The sequence below is a fragment of the Ursus maritimus genome, unplaced genomic scaffold, assembly GCF_017311325.1.
Source record: "Ursus maritimus isolate PB19 unplaced genomic scaffold, ASM1731132v1 scaffold_2, whole genome shotgun sequence".
Lineage (NCBI taxonomy): Eukaryota > Metazoa > Chordata > Mammalia > Carnivora > Ursidae > Ursus > Ursus maritimus.
Window position 1 is genome coordinate 38,688,686 of NW_024424452.1, and position 21,263 is coordinate 38,709,948.

Consider the following 21,263-nt stretch of genomic DNA (forward strand, 5'->3'; position numbering starts at 1 on the left):
GTTTAAGAGCGTAAATGAAACACTTGATGGAGCTAGGCCCCCTCCCCACTTCCAGCTTCTCCTAGGCAGAGATAGGCCCTGCAGACTCCAGATGGACAGACAGGGTAGGTGGAGGATGGGTGTCACCCAGTGTGCCGAGGCTGGGAACAAGGCTTTCCCGAACCCTCGCTGACCTGAACTTGCCACGGCAGCACTTTGGTATCCCTAGCGCTGAGCAGGCGCTCTGTGCAGAGCTCCAACGGGAGTCTGGGGTGGAAGCCTGCACCCCGGGCCACAAGTTCTGGTGGTTCCACCTGTGGGCAGTGGGCACAAGTCCCACTGACGGGCTTGCTAATGACAGCATGTCGGGCTGCCTGCCCAGGGAGCTACCTGCTCTGAGCCCTGGGAGCACAGGTGGGAGCCTAGAGCTCAACACTCTCCAGACCCTGTAAAACTAGTGGGGAGGTGGCTCTGGGCCAGGAGCTTGGCCTTGGACATGTCCATACCCCAGGAAGCCCCCAGGTTCCCTCCTCGCTGCCATCCCACACAGCATCCAGGTCTCCCAGGCCTGACCTTGGTGAGCCTTTGGAGTCCTGGGGCCCCTGCTCACCACATGCCAGGCCGTGTCCACACACCGCTGCCCTCAGGTCGTTGCCCCACTGGCCAGCGTACCTGGGCTCAAGCCCCTTCAGTGCCCTGCTGCGTGGTTGGGGGTGGGGTCCTTGACCTTCCCTGGGCCTCAGTTGGTCCATTTGTGTCTGACGTGTAGGTAGCTAGGTCAGTGTGAGGGAGGGGGTAAACGCACAGTGTGCTGCTCCTGTGGATGCCTAGGCTGGGGAACCAAGTTTGGGGGCTTTGGCTACCAACGCTCACTTCAAATTACCTTTGCTCACTTCCCCGCAGAACCTTCTCAGTGTCTTCCCTGTGAGCTCTCCTCCCCAGCCTGGCCTTCTTCCTCATCGTTGAGCCAAATCCTCTCAGAGCCTGTGCTTTCAGTTCGGATAATCTGCATGACCCCCCACCCCGGGCCTTTTCTTTATCCCTGATTACACGTCCCACAGGGACATCAACGAGCCCCAGACCTGTGATGCACCCCCTCCGCCCACCCTGCACTCGGCCCCAAAAGCCCATCACACGGCCCACGCCAGGAGGGCCCCTCGGCTGCGCTCTGCTGGCGGTCCAGACTGGAGGTGCAATCCTGGGACCTCTGGGAGGGGTCAGCTTGACCAGGTCTCCTGCAGAGCTCACATGGTACAAAGCCCCCCCCTCAATACCTCTGGGGGCCAAGCCAGGCCCGTGGCACCCCACCCAGCCCTCAGACCACATGGAGGAAGAAGCCGGCCTCGGTGTGTATAGACAGCTTTAATCTTCAGCGAGACTGTCCTGGCCTGGCCCTTCAGCATCCAGGCCACCACTGCTCTGCCCTGAAGAGTTCCCAGGGGAAGGAAACAGGGTCACCGTTTAAGTCGGTGCCTGGGTGTCTGTGTGAAACATCTCTGGGCAATTCCTATTTACAGTTACGGGACCGCTGAGTGACGGACAGACACAGACACACGTCTGTGTCACCGGGGCAGGGCTGGGCACGGAAAGCAGAGTTCCAGTATTTATTATCATACATATATATATATTTTATGTGTATACACAGATAGTTTTCTCTCTTGGAAGTATTAAAAAATTGATCAACCTTCAATCTATAAAAAATACCTACTCTACATGATAGAAAAATCTCTCCTCCAAGTTTACACTGATTTACACCCAAGGCTTTCCCCAAAATGTACAATACGAGGCAACATCTTAAATCTTAGTGTAGAAGGTGGGCCACATGGGGGATGGAGGGACACAGGGCAACACGCACACAGACGCACGCACACATACAGACGCACGCGCGCACACGCACACACACCCTCTCGCACACACTGCACACAGCAGTGGCCAGTCTGTGTGCGGGGTCTTGACTCACCCGGGAGCACCCAGAGGCTCCGGGCCAGTGCGCAGGCTCAGGGTGGAGGCAGGCCCAGCAGCCCCCACGGCGATGTGCTGCCTGGCAGTGGGGGCCCAGAGCCAGGCAATGGCTCCCTTAAAGGAACCCCAAGCTGCCGGGAGGGCCTTGTTCCTGCTCTTGATCTGTGTATGGAGAGAACCTATACAGCCCGGCCTCCTGCAAAAACCCCGCTCGGTGAAGGACGGCCACTTCAACGACTTCCAGACATGTGGACTCTGCCTAGGAAACCGGGACTCACCCGGGGCAGCTGAGATCTGCCCAGGGAGGGGGGGGGTGCTCCAGGAGGCTGGGAGGCCACAGCGATGGGGAGGCAGTTTCTCACCAGGATGCTACCCGCACCTGGGGTCAGAGAGGCCAGTGACACCCACCCTGTCCAGGGAGCATGCTCCACATGGGAGGACTCTCAAGTCCTGATTTCAGAGTGGAGGCTCCTGCCCCAGCCCGCCCGGGGGAGGGGGTTACTGCAGCAAGGGTCTGACACTGGACTGAAGTACCCTGTCTGGATGGGCGATGGTAGACACAGCCCCAGGAAAGTTGGGACCCCTGCAGCTCCTAGCCAGACCCGGACACGCACCGCCTTGCCTGCCTGTACTTCCCACACCACCACGTCTGGCGAGAAGGTCCTGGGGCTGCTGTGCCGTCCAGGTGAGGGCCTCTGAGCAGACGCACGCCATAGCACCCCGGTGGGGACGTATCCTTCCTTTCTTCCCTGATGGATAGGGCAGCAGAGGGGTCTGCCCCACAGGATGGAGCGCCCAGAAGGGCTCACTTGAGCCTGAGACGTCGTCTCCGCATCTCTGCATACAGCAGACCCAGCCCCACCCTCTCCTGCGTGGGCCCCGGTCCCAGGGCTCCCGTTCCTTCTCCCTCTGCAGACCCGTCACTGCGCCCAGCCCAGCTGCTGGTCTCAGCCGAGTGTGCGCCGTGGCCATCTCCTGGGTGCAGGTTGGGGTCCTGGGCCCAGCAGGCTGGGCCTTCCTGCCTCTATTTGACCTCCAGGATGGATGGGTTGGTCTCCATGATGGCCACGATGATCCGGTCAATGTAATCCTGCAGGCGGAAGTTTATCTCCTCCTGCTTCTGAATGGCGTCCATGAGCTGCGGGAAGGGCAGTGTCAGTGCTGGCTTGGTGCACACACTGTGGCACGTCTGGGCAGCCAGGCCGGGATGGGCCTTACCTCATCTCGGGAGACGGAGCTGATCTCTGCAGCCAGGGACTCCGAGAAGGACGTGGAGAAGAGATTCTTGGCGCCCTGGATGCTCAGGTTGATGATCTGCCCGTTAAGCTCGTCATTCTGCTCCTTCAGGTTACGGTTATCCTGGGTGGGGACACAACGGCAGCATCATTCCCGGGGCCCGGGGCCTGGGGCCTGCACGGGGACTGGCCAGAGGGGCTTCCGGCTCAGGCACCAGCCCCCGCGCCCCCGCATGTCCCCCGCCCCATGCCGGGCTCCTGGAAGTTTCTGCAGGGGTACAGTGGTGTCTGCCCGCACCTGCTTCAGCCTGCGGACCTCCTGCTCCAGCTCGCTCTCACGGGTGCGGCTGTGGTACTCCTGCAGGCCCACGCTGCTGCCCCGGCCCCTCCGCTGCTCCGCCTCCAGCTTGAAAAGCTGCAGGTGCTCCAGCTGCTTGCGCAGGTCCTCGATCAGCTGCGGGCAACCACAGGCTGAGCAGGTCTCCCAGCACCCAGGGCAGCAGGTGCCAGGGCAGCCCTCAGCTTCAGAACCTCTGGGTCCGTCCGAGCTCCATTTCCAAGGAGGACGACAACGCCACGTCTCCCAGACCCCTCACACCCAGCAGCCCTGCCCAGCATGGCCCGACACGGTTACCAGTTTGGCACTCAGGACGCAGGGTGCCACACTCACCTCCTGGGTCGCCTCCTTGTCCCTCTGGAACTGGTGCCTCTCGTGACTCAGCCTGTCCCCCAGCTTCCTCCTGTTCTCCTGCTCGTCACTGAGCCGCAGGGACAACTCCTCGATCTCATCCAGCAACTTCTGCTTCTCCTATGGAAGGACGGTACTGGCTGTGGACATGCCTGCCTGCTGCCCCGTCCACACAGCTGTGCTGAGCGGTTTGAGCCCTCTGGGCTCAGTCCGTCAAGGCTGCGTCTCAGCCACCCTATCACACCTCTGGGGCCATGCTGACCCTGACCCCATGCATGCAGGTGGGCCTGGGGTGCTCCCAGTGTAGGGTGGCTGCACAGGCCACAGGGACGGTTTCTCAGGGGAGGGAGGGCAGGGAGGACCTATGCAAGAGCAGGATATGACCCACAGGTGCTCCGTAGGAACTGTTCACGGGAGCCAGAGCCCATGTGGTCTTGGATGTCCTCAGGGTTCAGAGCTTCCCAGGGGACACCTGGCAGGGAGGGAAGGATGGGGGTGGAGAGGCCTCTGGAGTGAGCACCTGCGGGACAGGGCATGAGGGTCCAGCTGAAGTCGGCCCCGAATTCAGCCACAGGTTCATCTCAGCTGAGCCTCTGGACCCGAGGGTCCTGTGTCCGTGGGAAAGCTGGGGAGCCAGGCAGGGACCAACACCTTCCAGCAGAGCGACGGCCAGGCCTGAGCCGTCCCTGTCCCCACCCCACGGGGCCTGTGGGCCCAGGGCCATCAGCTTGCTCTCTGGAGCGGCACGGCTTCCTGGCCTGTGGTCATACCCTTGGCTGGCTGTGTGGCTGTCTCACTTTAGAGAACCCGTCAGTCGCAAGGGTGGAGGAATGCCCTCGAGCTAGCCTGGCTGATCTCGTGCAGACGTATCACAGGGCTGGGCCCCGTGTGCTTAGCGCTCCCAGCCGACTGCTCACCTCCTCCAGGCGCTCAATGTTGGCCTTCAGACAGGGCGTGCAGGACCTCAGCTCCCCATTCTCCTCGTCCAGTTGCTGCAGCCTGAGACACAAGAACAAGGCTGGGACCTCATACCCAGGAAATGTGCCTCCTTGAGGCAAGGGAGGCCCACTGTCTCAGCAACCCCGCCAGGAGTCACCCAGGGACCCAAAGAGGCTCCCCAAGACACCCCAGCCCTTACACACCACCCGAGTACTCTAGGCCCCAACTTTTCCTTAAGGTAGGATGGTTATAAAATATACTTTAGGTCTGGTGATACTTGTGGGTTTACAAAAAAGTTGTAGACATAGTGCAGAGTCCCTGTGGATACCGGCCCCTCACAGCTTCCCACATGGCATCTGCTCATCGCTGGGGGGCCTTTGCCCCAGCCCACACAGCCACACAGGGATATACCAGTCACCAAACCACAGACGTCATTTGATTTCCCACCAGTGCCCCTTCCCGCCCCAGGGCCCCTCCCGGGGCCACACTGCACTTGGCCGCCTCGTCTCCTTCGTCCCCATCCCCTCTGGTCTGTGGCAGTCCATAGGACTTCCCTGGCTTTTCATGACCTTGCTCGTTTTGAGCAGATCTGGTGCCATATTTGGTCCGATGCCCTTCATGTTGGGTTTGTCTGGTGTTTCTCGGGATGAGACGGGACACAGAGGCGAGGCGCCCTTGTCACCAGATCGGGTGCCCGAGTCCACACGACTCGCTGCGGAGGATGCCGACCTGGATCACCTGGTGAAGATGTTTCCAGGTGTCTCCTCCCGCCTGTTCCCTGTCCCGTGGAAGCCGTGCCCTGGGCCCAGCCCGAGCCCCAGGGGAGGGAGGACTCGGCACCACCCTGGGAAGGGGATCTCCACACATCACTGGGAATTTCTCTGTGAGGAAAGTTCGCGTCTCCTCTCCACGTCTTCGCCAGTCCCCACGTTGAGTGAGGCTCTGGGTCATGGCCCAGTAGTACCATTATTAGTGTGTCACTCAAAGCGGTCCAGCTTTGACCATCAGGAGCCCTGTCAGCTGCCCCATCACTGTGTGTAGATACGTGCTTACGTCTGAGCACTTCCCCACTTTCTGACACTACGAGATGCTTCGGGGCCTGCTGGCTTCTCTCCATGCCAACCACAGACTCAGCCTCTTCTCCAAGGAGCCTCTTGTCCTTTCCACAGTCCTCTCCATCCTGTCGCCTTCTGCGGTCCCCTGTACCGAGCAGGGTCTTCTTGTGCACCGCAGTGGGCTGGGGCCACACCAGAGAGGTCCCTGTGCTGGGCTGACCTCAGGGCGCTCACCTGCCCCTTCACCCCCAGGTAACTGCAGAAGGCTGACAGGATCAGCCCCACAGAGCAGGCAGCAGGTCTGCTCCGACGCAGTGACATGGAGTCCTGCCCTGTCCCCCCCGGAGGGCTTCATGACACCTGGTTCCGTCACTCCCCTTCACGTTGCTGTCCCGCTCAGAGCCCCAGGGGAGAGGCTACCAACACACACAGATGAGGAACACACCGAACCACACTGTGCCGAGGCCCAGGAAAGGTCACCCGGCTGCTGGGCCTAGCTGTCCCCAGAGCAGCACTCCACTGCGTCTGCCTGCGAGGAGGGCTGGCGTCCAGACGGCTGGCACTGCTTTGCGTGCAGCCCCTCCCGCAATGCCACTCTTGAAAATGCACAGGAGCTCTTCCCGGATAAAGTCAACCGCACCCCCAGCCTTAGGCGATGGGGAGGGCCTCGAGCTACAAGAGCTGGAGTCCTCTCATGAACAGTTCCAGGCACCATCCCCTGAGTCCTGAGAGTTGCTCTGTCTCAGCTAACAAAAACCCTCACTGCCCTGGGGAGCAGCTCTGGGGAGCTACCCTCTTCAACCCCTCCCCCGCCGGGAGATGTACGGGCTCGTTCTCCCCGACAACATTAAGAAACCCCGTTCGTTGGCCCAACTGCACCATGTGCTGCCCCTCCAGCCTCGACCCTGCGTGGGGGCTGCTGTCACTCTCGCGCTTTTACTGCACGTTTCCTGCAGGGTGTGCATACCCATGTTCTGTTTTTCCCCCACTTCTCCTGACTCTTCAAAGGCTCATAACTCCAGATAAGCAGAAAGGGACTCCCGTCAAGTCTCAAAAAGGACCGGTGCTCCGACGGGGAGACCGTGGACCGAGACAGACTCAAAACGACATCGTGTAGGGTCTGTCTTCGAATTCTGATCCTGAGTAGTGTTACCGCGTTCCTCGCGTGGGTTTTCCCCTTTCTCTAAAACCAGCTCCATTCCCAGATGGCAGACTGCCCGGGCGGGGCAGCTGTTGAGGCCGTGCGCCCCACCTGGCCTGCAGGCTCTCCACCTCGATGCTCCGCTCCCGCTCCATCTTGCACAAGAGCTCTCGGTGCCTCCGCGCCTCCTCCAGCGCCATCTCACAGGCTCTCAGCTCCTGCTCCTTCAGCTGTTCCTCAAGGGCGTTGGCTCTGTGAAGGCGAAGGGGAGGAGGTAAGAGGCCTTCTGCTCTTTCCACCAGCGCCTACCTGGAGGAGGGGCAGCAGAGACGGTGAGACTCCCACCCATAGCTCTGGTCAAGGACGGTTCTGAAGCAGAGGATGTGCCCCGAAACAGGCTTTGCTTCCCTCAGCTGCACCTGGGGCCTCGGAACCGTGGTCTCTATCGCTTTAGGCAGCTCACCCCCGTCACAGTGTGTGGGCAGGAGCCCAAGCCCACCAGGTGCCTGCCCCAAGGAGGACCGGGTACTGACACTGCAGGCTGCACACCCAAGTCACCCATTGCAGAGGCAAGGGCACGTGTTAGCGAGAATGTGAGGGCAAAGAAAGGTCCACACAGGGGCCCTGACCCTGGTGCCTTCCCAGACCACCACGCCCACCTGCAGGAGACAGGCACTGACCATCCCAAAGAGAAGGGCTCCAGGACCTGCCCACACAGCCCATGCACCCAAGCTGTCCACGCACATAGGGCTTCTCAACCTCTTTCTGTTGCCTCACACCTAAGAGGGAACAGAGTGCCAAAGATCACCGGACTCCACAGGAAAAGTGTCGACCCAAAGTGGCCAAAGCTGTCAGAGAAACAGGACCTCACGCAGGAGGAAGCCCTGTAATTCACACCTCAGAGTGAAGATACCACTTCCAGGAAAGAGGGGCAGAACGTCTGAAGGAGATTTAGAAAGTGATTCTTAGAAACTAAAAACACAAGAAGAAAAAATTCTAAATTCAGTTAAGAGAACTGAAAAAACCAAGGGTATTACATTTTTAAAAAGAGAAAACGGGGTTCCTGGGGAGCTCAGTCAGTTCAGCGTCCGACTCCCAAGCTAAGCTCAGGTCATGAGATCGAGCCCTGTGTCAGGCTCTGCACAGGGTGTAAGGAAAGCAGAGAAAACGAGAAGAAAGTTCCAGAAGGTCTAACACATTTGATGAACAGAAGTTCAGACAGAGAAGAGAACAAACTGTCCAGACAAATAATTCTAAACCCTCCTGAACCTGAGGGGCATCTTTGAGATTTAAAGGTTGGAACCCAAGTGCCAGCACAGGAAGCAAGGGCCTCCCAGCGTCCAGGGTGAGAGCCCAGACCCCACAGAGGGCGCCAGCGCCCGCCTGCCAGTTTCCCGCTATGGTTCCAGACGCGGCCACATCGTCAGTGGACGGATACACTCCAGACACGTGGCCTCGCAAAACTTACCCCTCTCCCCCCTGCCCCCGCAACCATTTGGGGACGCCCTCTGCAGATAATGAACAAGCAAGAAGGAAGAAAACATGGCATCCGGAAAGCAAGAAGCCAAGGCATCCAGCTGGTTAAATGTCTGACTCTTGGTTTCGGCTCAGGTCATGATCTCAGGGTCCTAGGATCAAGCCCTGCATCGGGCTCCACGCTCAGTGAGGAGTTGGAAGAGTCTCTCTCTGCCCCACCCCCTGCTCATGCACACTCGTGCTCTCCCTCTCTGTCTCTCTAAAATAAATAAATCAATCTTAAAAAAAGGGGGGGGGGCAAGTGAGAGAACCTGTGTGGTATTGCTGGGACGCTGGTAAAGGGGCAGCAGCCATGCAGCAGGCTGGTGACAATGTGAACACTGGGAACCCTCAGGAAGCAGCAGACGCTTGTTGTTTTCAGGAGAACTCAGGACACAGCCCAAGAAACACCCACAGGCTTGGACGTGGCAGGCCCTGGGTCACAGAGTGTGGACTTTCCACTCCAAACGTGGATAACTGATAATACGCGGATAACTGGTAAGTGCCGTCATATCAGACAGAGCCTCACCAGGCAGGTGGAGAAATGAGTGTGGTGGCCCACCCAGGGAGACGCGGCACACCCCTGGCGCAGCGCTAGAACCAAGCCCCTCCACGAGCACGCCGACCCCACCCCCAGCTCTAAAACAGGACCACGCAGGCAGGCCCTGCTGGGAGAGCCTGGACAGTGCGCAAATGCCCAGCCCGGGCTCCTGACTGCACAGAAAACCTGTTTCTACTGTGCAAGTGACGTACGGCTGACGTCTGCAGTAATGACTCATTCTAATTCTCAGCCTCCGAAGAGCGGACTGCCCACCCAACCCTGGAGGAAGGTCAGGGAAGTCAGTGCCATCCAGGATGAAAGCATCACAGCAGGAGCCACGTGAGTGCATGGGGCCTGTGTCCAGCCCTGCTGAGAGCACCTGGAGTCCACCTGCGTAGGGTCAGGGGCAAGCACAGGGAGGCTGCGAGGGGAGGGGCCCTTGCCTGAGGTCACAGAGTGTATGGCAGAGCCTCCTTCATGCCCTTGGGGCCTCCCCACCATCTGTCTGTGTCCCCATGACACACAGCCACATGCAGATACAGCCCAGAGAACTGAGGCTCCCGAGCCAAGCTCCCGCAATGCACGAAAACCCGATTTCCTTAAACTGGGCGTGAGACCACATGGCAGCACCGTTCCAAAACACAGACAAAACAGTGGTGGGGGAGGTCATGCCACTCCCTCAGTGACGCCTTGTCCTCCTCAGTGTGGGGCCCAACTGGGCCAGACTGTGCGTCCTTTCGGTCAGCAGTTCACAGTCTGTTTTCACCTCTGCTAAGGGCCTGCAAGAATCCGCGTGCTTCCAGGGTGGGTCCCTCTCCCAAGTGCAGGGGGCTCTGCAGGCCCTGCCCTCCACAGTCCCCACCTGCTGTCTCTGACAGTCACCTGTGCCTCAGCGTTTTCCCCTGTGAGCTGGGGCCGTGGTGGCATCAGCCTCACGGGACACAGTAAAGGGGAAAGGGAATGATGCAGGTGCCCCAAACACAGCAATCGTCACAGAGCAGCAAGTCTGTCTCCGGGCACATCAGGGTCAGGATGGGTTCTCAGAGTCGGCAACACGAGTTGGAGCCTCGATCAGAGAGTCCCAGTACCCCTCTCCCCACGCGGCCTCCGCCATCACGAGGCCAGCCTCCACCAGGTGCTCGGTGCGGGTGGCATGGGTGCTGGCCTCACTGCTCCTGAGAGGTGAGGTGGTGCCTCCTCTTGCTCCTTCCTCTGGGGCCTGACAAGTGTCGGGGAGGGTGCTAAGCTGGAACTGCCCCCTGACCTGACTCCCAGCAGCTCCAGATGTGAGCCACACCTTAGCGACAGCCAAGACCCTGCTCTGCGAGGTGCAGAGAGCTGCAAAGGGTGGGGTCTCACACTGACAGGCAACCATGACCATGGAGGGCCTCCTGCCTCACCTGTGCACAAGCTGGAGGTTCTCCTGCCTCAGCCGGCTGTGCTGTTCCCCATTGGCAGCAGTGTCCTTCTCCAGCTCCGACACCCTCTTCTCCAGGAAGACAACCTTGGGAGTGACCAGTGGCTTCAGAATCAGGAGGTCAGACAGCCTGCATTCCCAGCCCACTGTTTAGGAGGCAGTGTCCTTAGCTGGAGCTGGGTCCTTCTCATTCATGGAGAAGGTGAGCATGGGGGGTGATGGGAGGAGGTGAGCATTGGCGGGGGGGGGGACGGGAATAGGTGAGCATGGGGGGGACAGGAATGAGTGAGCATGGGGGGACGGGAGGAGGTGAGCAAGGGGGTTGATGGGAGGAGGTGAGCATGGGGTGTGATGGGAGGAGGTGAGCATGGGGGGGGATGGGAGGAGGTGAGCATGGGGGGGACGGAATAGGTGAGCATGGGAGGAATGGGAGGAGGTGAGCATGGGGGGGACAGGAATAGGTGAGCATGGGGGGCGGGGAGATAGGTGAGCATGGGGGACGGGGGGACGGAATAGGTGAGCATGGGGGGACGGGAGGAGGTGAGCATGGGGGGGACGGGAATAGGTGAGCATGGCGGGGACGGGAATAGGTGAGCATGGGGGGACGGGAATAGGTGAGCATGGGAGGACGGGAATAGGTAAGCATGGGGGGGACGGGAATAGGTGAGCATGGGGGGGACGGGAATACGTGAGCATGGGGGGGATGGGAATAGGTGAGCATGGGGGGGGACGGGAATAGGTGAGCATGGGGGGGGACGGGAGGAGGTAGGGGAGTGCTGCCACCCCTTCTCTTCACCTCTTGCTAAGCTGGCCCTGGAGAAGCTTGGGGCCACTTACACTGCGAGGCTGCCCTGCCCCAAGGAACCCTCCCGCCACGGCCTCTCTTGGAACTCTTATCCCACATGTGGTCTAGCTCTGTGATCACCACCCTGAAGCCCCGAGCGGCCTAAGATCCTGCCTCCAGGGGCCAGGTGAAGGGAGTCTCTGAGCGTCAGTGCACCAGGATGGGCCTACAGACAAACATGGGTGACATCCAACCTCTCAGTCCCCTCTCCACACACACCAGGAAACACTCCCTTCCACCCCACAGCCACTGGGCCTCTGAGGAAACTTGCTGGACAATGTCAGGACTGGCGGAGGATCTAATGAGCCCCTGATGGCACCACCACCACCCCTCACCCAACCCCTCACCCCATGTGGCCTGCACCCTGATGCCACAGCACCCACAAGCGCCCTAAGACCCAGCTGTGTTATCAGTAGGTGGCCCTCCCTCCGGCCCTCCACCCTGGGGCCTACCTTATCAGCAATGTCCTCTTCCATGCCCTCCATGGGGTCTGGGGCAGGGTCCTGCAGGGCGTCCATGGTCAGGGCCCCTGACTGGTGCAGGTGCCTGTGGGGAAGAAACAACGGGGTCCAGAGAAGGCCCTTAAGCAGAGCAAAGAGAGGAAAGATCACGAGTTCTGTCAACATGAGGGTTTCCGGGCCAATCTGAGAACAAGAACCAGCAGCGCGGGCCCGGGTCTCCACCAAAGGGGTACCGGCAGGACACTGTTACCCAAGGGCTGGAGAGAATTCCCGCTGCTCTTTGGAACCTGACCTCCTGGCCTCCTTCCCTGGCAGCTAATGGGTGAAGGTACTTTGTCCTCGGTAATAAAACACGACTTCATTCCTCTCTGTGATATGAAATGATCTCGTCTTCCGCCACGGCCGTGAAACATTACTTCAGGACCCTGACTGCCACACGCAGCGTCAGCCACATGCACTGTTGCTACGTGACTTTCAAACCTACTCCTTGTGGCAGTAATAGTGAGAGCACGGGGGTCTGACCCAGAGTTTCTCCGGGGTCGAGCTTGGGAAGGTGCACAGACACAACCACGCTCTGCAACAACAGCCCCAAGGGCCAGCACCAGGGGCCACATCGGGTGCAGCCAGGAACCCCACGGACCTGTGAAAACCCCCTCCACCCCTCGGAACTCCTGCCTTGGCTCCTTAGCCAGTGGCACCCTAGCAAGTGCTCAGCAAACACATGTTTGCAGTCCCCCTAGAGACAGTCATGTTGGCTGTGGTGACACTGTACCAGCTCTAATTTACCTGCACTTACAACTCTCAGGGCATCTGCACCCAGTGCCACAGCGCATCGACCTGTGCCGACCCAGGCTCCCACTCAGCAGCCTGATGTTCAGAGCTGTGTGGCCTAGAGATAGCCACTCATCCTCCCTGAGCCTTACTCTGCCATGAAACGGGGATCATCACAAGCTGTGACAAGGTGTAAATGAGATGATAAATATAAACAGCTCCTGTTAGGATGTAACACAGAGTCAGAATTCAATAAAATACTATTATAAATTACACTGAAGAGTTCTACATTACTAAATGTATAAAGTTCTCTTTTCTTTTTAGTATTGACTGAGCTGCTGCATTTCTTAAATTTTTTCCAAACGTGTTCTAAGGGGAACAAAGAAGAAGGGCATCTTTACCCCTGGGGATCACAAGTCCTCTGGATGTGTCCTGGGTGGGACACTGAACCCAAAGGGTCACGCTGTTCCTGTCCAGTTGCTGCTTTTAAACACCCACGACTTTGGCCCCAACAAGAGCTCCTGATGGCACTCCTGGGGCAGGAAACTGCCCATCCCAGACCCAGAGACCACCCTGCAGAGAAGCCATAGTCTGGGGCCTGTCACCCCATCCTGAGCTCCTACCAGGAGCTCACAGCGTTTCCCAAGGGCTGAACATGGGACAGGAAGGTGGCAGCTGGCATGTGGCCCTTCAGGCACAAGCCGAGGGGGAGGGCCTTGTTTACGTAAACCCACCTCCACTCGGGAGACCCAGCAGGAGAGGGGGTGTGCGAGATGTCTGATACACCCCCAGAGTACCTTCTGCCCTGTGGCGGTCCTGCTGGCACTTCCCACTCCCCCCACCCCCCCTCCTGAGGCCAGCTCTGTGCTGGTGCCTCTGGGTCCTCACACGCACACAGACCCCAGAGCCACCTCCATGTGGGCTAGGCACACAGCCAGGTCCCCGAGGCCAGGGCTGCTGGTTCCAGACCCACGATCCGGCTACAGTGCTTCATGCGAAGGCCTGAGACACCGTGAGGAGTGAAAAGCACCAGTTATCTGGAGTTTCCTTAGAACTCTACCGCTGGTTTCAAGTGCAACACGGCAGATGACAACTGTGTGCGTGTGTGGACAGACTGCAGAAGAGGCTGTGTGTGTGAACCCTAACTGTAAATACCTACGGATTGGGCTTTCTCACGCCCAAGCGCATCTGTGAAGGGAAGACTGCATTCTCACAGGGGTTTCAAAGGGGCGGACAGAGCCCAAGAGCTGAGGCAGCACGGACCAGAGACCCCAGGGCCTGTGCACATCCGGGACGTGGGAGGCTGGGCAGACATTTTTACCTTCCTTCGTTTCAGCCCCTGTAGCGTCTCCGGGGTGGAACATGGGTGGAGGGGAGGAGGAAAGCAATGTTAAACTTGTAATCAACGTGTGGTCTGGAACAAACATAATGTTCCCTGGAGTCTGGACTCGCCTCTACAAGGGGGATGGTGGGGACAAGTGCAGAGGAGGGCTGATGACCTTCACCTCCGCTTCTGCTGGGTCCTGAGCCCCTAACACTACAGAAAAAGACAAACAGGAGGGTCACATGCCACAGACAAGAGAAGAGGTAGAGGAGAGGGGTAGGAGGCTCCCTGCAGCCGACCAGGGAGGCCCAGCACCCGAGACCACAGAAGAGCAGCTCCAAACCACACCCTCACGAAGGAAGAGCCCGGACACCAGGGCCCACAAATGGCAAACACACACGCACAGCCCAGCACAGACCCCTGAAGGCCGACAGCCAGGCACGGATTCCTCTCTGGGAAAGCAGCCGGCACAGAGCCTATCCGCACCACACGCCGGCCAGAAGCTGCCGCCAGCTGTGAGCAGCCAGGGCACCGTGAGCAGCAGCACCAGCCGGGGTGGCGAGGGAAACCCGAACAAGAAAGACCCGCACACAGGGAAGAGACGGGGAGAAAGAGCCTGTGGCCTGTCACAGAAGGGGCCAGAGCAGAGGGGCAGCGAGATGAGGCGGTCAGGGCCACAACCAGCAGTTCCTGAGGGAGGACAGGAGACAGGCAACGCTATCAAACAGCTAGAGAAAGGTCCCCAGGACGAAGGGGTGGCAACTCCCAGATCAAAACAGTCCATCTGTCATCCTGCCCAGCATAATTAATGGGAAGAAGGACTCACAAGACTCATCGTAAAGTTTCTGAACTTCAGGAATAGAGAAAACATGTGACAAGCTTCCAGAGAAAAGGTCGCGAAGAAAATGAGAAAACCTCTGGGCTCTGGCAGCAGCCCTAGTGCGGGAAGGTACCAAGCGGTTCCTGCAAAGCTTTAAATGGGAGGGGTTCCCAACCTAGAATTCTACACCAAGCCGAAGGATGGGAGGGAAGTACCCAGTAAGGTCTTAGAAATATATCTCCGGAGGGCACCTGGGGGGCTCAGTCAGTTAGGCATCTGCCTTCAGCTCAGGTCATGATCCTGGAGTCCCAGGATCGAGCCCCACATTGGACTCCGTGCTCAGTGGGGAGTCTGCTTCTCCCTCTGCCCCTCACCCTGGTCGTGTTCTCACTCTCTCTGTCTCTCTCTCTCTCAAATAAATAAATAAAATCTTTAAAAAATAATAAATTTTTTTTAATGTATCTCCAAGGCACATCTCTTCTCAAGAAGCTACAAGGAGATATGCTGGACAAAGATGTAGATAAAAAATAGAAGACGGGCTCAGAGAGTGAAATGACAAGCCAGGAAACAAGTACCGGAGTGCACACGGAGGCGGCAGGACCACTGCCCGCAGCCGCCGTGCCCGTGCAAATGGCAGAGGCCTTGGGAGCGACACCTGGGCAGGAACAGGGCTGGGGGGGGGGCTCAGGGGTGCGGTGAGAAGGTGAGGCAAGTAGCAATACCACAGGCATCATGGATTCCAGAAGAAGACTTGTCTGAGAAAGGAAGTAAGTGAGCGTTATGTGGCCTCCTGTGAAGGACGCTGCCATCTGACGAGCCCTGTGAAAACTGTCCTCAGAGCCAGCCTAACAGGGCAGGGTACTTGTGTGTGCTGCCGTCTCCCACTGCAGGAAGCCGACAGGTAGACCCAAAGCTGCAAAGTGGAGCAATGGCCACAAAAGCGTGCTCCTCAGAAACTCGGTGTGGGCATGCCTCCTCCTGCTGCTCACCTCGGAGAGCCAGTGGGGGCGGGAAGAGCACAGCCGCTGGAGGAGGCCGACCCAGAATCCAGACCTGGGCTCTGCCAGCACCCTGGCAGATGCTACCGGGGGCTAGCAGACACCAGACCCACGCACATGCCGCCAGCCCCTACCAGACCTTACGGCAAAGACTTGGGAAGAAGGGCGCAATGCCAGAAGCTCTCAGTACCAACCTCCCCATCACAAAACAGGGTCTGCTCACAGCGCTGGAGATTCTTTCCAGAACCCATCCCGCAGAATTAGTTTTAGTCCCAAACCACGAAGTGACTTTCAAAGGTTTAAAAACATACCATGGAGAATGGTATTTTCCGAACGTGTTTTTAAAGAGCTGTGATCAGTGATATATTTCAGAAGAACATCTCAGTAAATAACGAAGGGTCTCCTACCTTGCCACCTTCCTGCTGGAGAGCCGTTTCGCTGGACTGTGCAAAATCAAAATAAACAGGAAAATCGTGTCAGAGAACAGACAGGGAGGAATGGGAGGAAACAGGAAATTCAGGCTGAAGAGATATGGGGTTGGGGGCATGTTCACAGGCATGCAGCGCCTGCCCCCAAGGCCAGCACCATGCACAGAAAGGCCTGCTCAGCAAAGCATTCGAGGACACGGGAGCAATCTCAGGGCCTTGGCAAGGCCTCAGCAAGTCACATTATTCCACTCCCACGGAAATCCCAGACGGAGCCACGACCAGACCTCAGCTCAGAGGCCGAGCCCAGCAGCGCACCCACCAGTCGGCTGCGCTGGGTCCGAGCTGCCGGCAAGTGCCATGCCCCAAATGCATACCCTCCAACTGCCTGGCCATCAGAGGCCCCTCAAGCAATGTGAAACAGGCCTGTTTGTGACAGGAAAGTTCTGTCATCAGCTTTAACTTAGGCACTGAAACCGCAGGGTCCAAAATCCTGCCCAGGCGGTGACTTGGAGGCCATTCCTGTGGCCACTTCAAGGCAGTAAATACGGTCAATTACATATCGTCCAGCTGACAGAATCGTCTGCAGTGGCAAAAAAGGCCAAACTTACCTTCTCTCTCATTTCTGAAGTCCAGAAGTGTTGGGGTTTTTAAGATTTTATTTACTTATTTGAGAGAAAGAGAGACGGCGAGGGCATGCGAGAGAGCATGGGGGGGGGGCGGGGGGCAGAAGGAGAGGGAAAGCCAGGCTCCCTGCTGAAGTGCAATGTGGGGCTGGATCCCAGGACCCTGAGATCGTGACCTGAGCTGAAGGCAGACACTTCACCAACTGAGCCGCCCAGGCGCCCCCAGCCTTATTTTCAAATGTAACTGCTAAGCTATGAGCTCAGCCCACAAGAAGCCCTCTCTTCAACGCCGGGAACCAGCCCCATCGCGTCTCCCTTTAGCGTGCTTATGTCAGATACACCTACGACTCCCTCATGGCTCGGGTGGAAAAGTCTATCCGAGGACAAACATGTGCTGTGTCAGTTACGGATCGACGGCCTCCCACCTCCAGACTCATCCTTCCTACTTGTTCTGTGGAAATGGATCCGGGCCCTGGAGTGATTCTCCTTTGCAGTTTCTACCAGCAGAGGGTGCCGGAGGGGCCCCACGTGCCCACGTATCCCGGGGTACATCTGGTCCATCTCACCCCAGATCCTGCCCGGCGGCCCCCCATGTGCCAGCCCCAGCGGTGTCCTCACAGCTCTGCGCAGAGTTCTGGCACAGAGCGCCTAGGCTGAGGCCCCTCCCAGTGAGGCTTTCTGACAGCCAGAGGGCAGACTTCCATCAAGTTCTGGAAGGTAGGTTCCCGACAAGTCCCGCTGGTATGGCACCAGGGTGGCATCCAGGCGCCGGGCAGCAGGTCGGCCCTCAGCCCAGGTGGGGCGGCTGCTTCTCAAAAGCTGCTGTCCTTGCGAGCCTCCCCACTCTCAGCAGCCAGCACCTCATGACTCAGTCCCCGGTTACGGTTACGCACTCTTCATTAAACGCCCCTCGTTCAAACTACCGTGCGCTCCTCTCTCCTGGCAGGACCCTGACTGACACCACAGACTTCACCCTCGTATCACGGGGACTGGTGGTACACAGCAATCTTGCAGGGACTGCACCACCAGTCCAGTTCTGAGGTTTATAATTGGAAAACAGACCTTATTATTCTTGATTTCTTCTTAATATTCTTGTTAATTTCTACAAAATAAATTTTTTCATAGAGGCTCCCAGGTACCTGGAAAAAAGGATCACTATAGGCATGTTCTGAGGCTCACTGGGTAGAAAATATATTTGATGGGGCACCTGGGTGACTCAGTCAATTAAGCATCTGCCTTGGGCTCAGGTCATGATCTTGGGGTCCTGATCGAGCCCCGTATCAGGGAGCCTGCCTCTCCCTCTCCCCATGCTCGTGCTCTCTCTCCCTCGAATAAATAAAATATTAAAAAAAAAAGGGAGGGAGGAAGGAAGGAAATATATTTGACATTGAAGCTTCCAGACACAGTGGGGACTGAATCACCGTCTACCATCCACAAACCAAAACCAAATTAATTTATTCTGTGGTAATTCCATGGGAACCAACAAGCAAGATTTAGATCTCCTTAACTTCAGAGTCTGGAACAAATTTCCCGACAGTTGTGTTGTGATTACAATAATGATTTTAACGGCATATGAGCCCACCTTGATAGGGTCTTCCTCAGGGAGTGGCTGAGACTGGACACAAGGCCCCACCGAACTTGCCAGCCACCCTCAGCTGCACGCCAGGCTCCCCCTCAAAAGGCCCGGCAGAGGCGACCATGGCCGTCCCGCAGCAGGTTCTCACAAAGATCATTCCGGAACCGAGACGAGATACACGTCTCTGTGCTTACTCTCAAATACAGACAAGGTACTCCTGTACTCGGACCCACTGAAGCAGGTCTCCACGTGGGACGCACAGGGGACCCCTCACCAGCCAGGCGGAGGGACCTTCCCGGAGCACGGCACACCCAGCTAAACACACGCCACGTGAAGTGAAAGACTGGTTTTCCCTGCGAGAGAGGCCAGCAGGTCTTTGAAGTCACTAAATGCCACATTTCCCCCGTTTCCCGGGAAAGCTAGGTTCTTGTCAGGACTTCCGGGACCTCCCCCGGCCTCCCCTTTGAAGCTGCCAACTGGCCACAAAGAAACCTTTCCACGCGACTGGGCATTTGCTGGATTCTAGTCTGTGCTGTGGGCGATGCACAGAACGTAGGAAAAGGGGCTGAAGACACTAAATGTGCTGCACTGGAACCAGAGGTAGGTCAGCAGGCACGATGGGGCTGTCGGCCACAGGGACCCACCAGGAACACTGAGCTGAGCTTGGCTGAGGCTCTAAGGGGGCAGGCTCCTCAAGACAGGGGAGCAGGTTTTGGAAGACAGCTCTTCTAAACACAGTGAAGCCATCAGGATGGCTGGTCTTTCTGCCACATTTTATGGCACCTCCCACCAGCCCAAGGTCCCTTTTTTCAGGAAGCCACTCCAGACTGCCACGCGGGAGCCCACAGCACTGATGAGCACCTACCATCCCGTCCCGCCCAGCGTGAGAGCTCTCCGTGGGCCACTCACCAGCTCTGCGGGGCTGGCGCTGCTGCGGTAAACCACACAATGGCCCACCCAGGGGCTTGCCCACACGAGACATGCCGATCTGCACAAGCTACTCCAACCCATCTTCCTTAACTGGAGTGGGTCACGGTGTAAGGAGCCAGCTTCCTTCTGAAGCTCTGACCTGAGCAGGCTTGGGTATGGAGGACGGAGAGGGAGGCAAACACTCAGACACAAACCGGAACCGGGAGACAGGGAAGAGGGACAGAATGGGGACGGACCAAGGCCAGGGGGCAGCAGGCACATGCTGGGTCCCAAATGCCCCCCCACCTTTTTAACTGGATGCCCATTTTAAAAACAGGGTAGCAAAGTTGGATATTCTGGTAAGACTCTGCGGAAGCCTTACAGAAACGGTTTGGGGGGCACCTGGCTGGCTCAGTCAGTAGAGCATGTGACTCTTCATCTTGGGTTATGAGTTTGGGCCCCACGTTGGGTGTAGAGAGGACTTAAAAATAAAATATCTTAAAAAAAAAGAAGAAGAAGAAAATAGGTTCAAGGAAAGGCTCGCCTGATTTAAACATACACTTCTGAAAGCTGCTTACAAATCTATTTTGGGGGGTTTTTTGAGAGCCAGAGGGCATGAGCTGTGGGAGGGGGAGAGAGAATCCCAAGCAGACTCCACTCAGAGTGTGGAGCCTGACGCAGGGCTTGATCTCACGATCCTGAGATCATCACCCGAGCCAAAATCAGGAGTCAGATGCTAGACAAACTAAGCCACCCAAGAGCCCCTACAAGTGAGTTTTTAAAGACCAAATGTCACTTTAAATTTCATAAAGCCCTTCCATGTGACTCTCAGTTGAAGAAATCTTTTAGTAAGATGAAGAAAGCCTCCCTTTCCAGGTGCAGACATTCTTTCACACACCAGACGTCCCCATGCAGGACACACAGCGTGTGAGGGCAGCTCCCTCCCATGGGACTGAAGCAGTGGCTCGGACGGAGGCATGCACACAGAGCAGGCAGGGCAGAGCGCACCACACACAGGCTCAGCACATGCAGGGGGATGCAGGGCAAAGAAGAGTCCCGCTGTCGCACACTCGCCCTTCGGCTACAGCTGAGCTAGTGGCGCCAGGGGCCAGCGCGGCGGCTCACCGGACGCTCCCTCCCGCGTGAGCAAAGAGCAAGGCCAGGCACTGATCATTACCTATTCTTTTCAAGATCATTCAGGCGAGCAGAAAGATCCTCGAGGCGGTTGATTTGTTTGTGGCACTGGCTACAGTAAAACTCAAAAGCCTCATCAGTGAGGATGCTGTGCAGCTTTGCGGCAAGCGGGTCGGTGCTAGAGAGATGAGAAGTGTCAGTTCAGAGACAGCAAGGACCCACAGGGCTGTCTGGGACTCCACGGCGGGGCTGGACACAAGCATGTTGTCAGCAACCTGCCTGTGGAAGGCTCTTTCCTTTACACTGCTGGGGGCCCACTTCCCTCAACGTCACCTCCAGGACTGTGACACGACCAGCTGGAGCAGTAGGGGACTGGGCCACACACCTGCTCCTTCCTGGTCAGGTGCTCAGGGGAAACAGGTGTGGCCCATGGGCTCCATTGGAAAACAAACACTCTTCTCTAACAGGAAGTACATGGCTGGACACACTACCTTGTCCTTTGTCAAAAACACAGCCGTGTGAGAGCAAAGCGCAGGTGAGCTGTCACCCCTGCCCCGCAGCTACGGCTCAGTAAGTAACTGCTCCAAAGCCCACCAGCCTCCAAAGCGGTGCGCGCACGAGGAGTCAGTCGTAGGTTTGCCTGCCTGTGACCTAATCTCAGTGGACTTTCGGGGCACTGGGGGGCGCCTGCTGCGGGAACGTGAAAGCAGAGAGGCAGCCACGTCCCTGGGGTGTTAGGACCTGCCGGCTTTTGGAAGCCCGTTTGGAGGTTCCATGTAAAGACAGGTTGAAGGGAAATGTCAGTGGTAGTACAGAGGTGACACCTGAGACAGAAAACAGTGAAAAGACCACGTGAGAGGCACCGACTGAGCAGACAGGAAGATTACCGAGATGGACACGCAC

At 57.7% G+C, this 21,263-nt stretch overlaps 1 protein-coding gene across 1 annotated transcript in view; it reads right to left on the bottom strand.

Annotated features, from left to right (window-relative positions):
• Positions 1-1,322: 1,322 nt before the first annotated feature.
• The window catches only part of RAB11FIP3 (RAB11 family interacting protein 3), an 86,184-nt gene continuing 66,243 nt past the window's right edge, over positions 1,323-21,263 (bottom strand). The window contains exons 6-15 of the mRNA XM_040634465.1: positions 20,404-20,538; positions 16,098-16,133; positions 11,769-11,862; positions 10,456-10,559; positions 7,111-7,251; positions 4,782-4,863; positions 3,847-3,984; positions 3,475-3,630; positions 3,160-3,300; positions 1,323-3,079 (exon numbers count right to left, since the gene is read on the bottom strand). Coding sequence (XP_040490399.1) covers positions 2,966-3,079; positions 3,160-3,300; positions 3,475-3,630; positions 3,847-3,984; positions 4,782-4,863; positions 7,111-7,251; positions 10,456-10,559; positions 11,769-11,862; positions 16,098-16,133; positions 20,404-20,538 — 1,141 coding nt within the window. The 3' untranslated portion in view covers positions 1,323-2,965. The remainder of the gene's footprint in view (positions 3,080-3,159; positions 3,301-3,474; positions 3,631-3,846; positions 3,985-4,781; positions 4,864-7,110; positions 7,252-10,455; positions 10,560-11,768; positions 11,863-16,097; positions 16,134-20,403; positions 20,539-21,263) is intronic.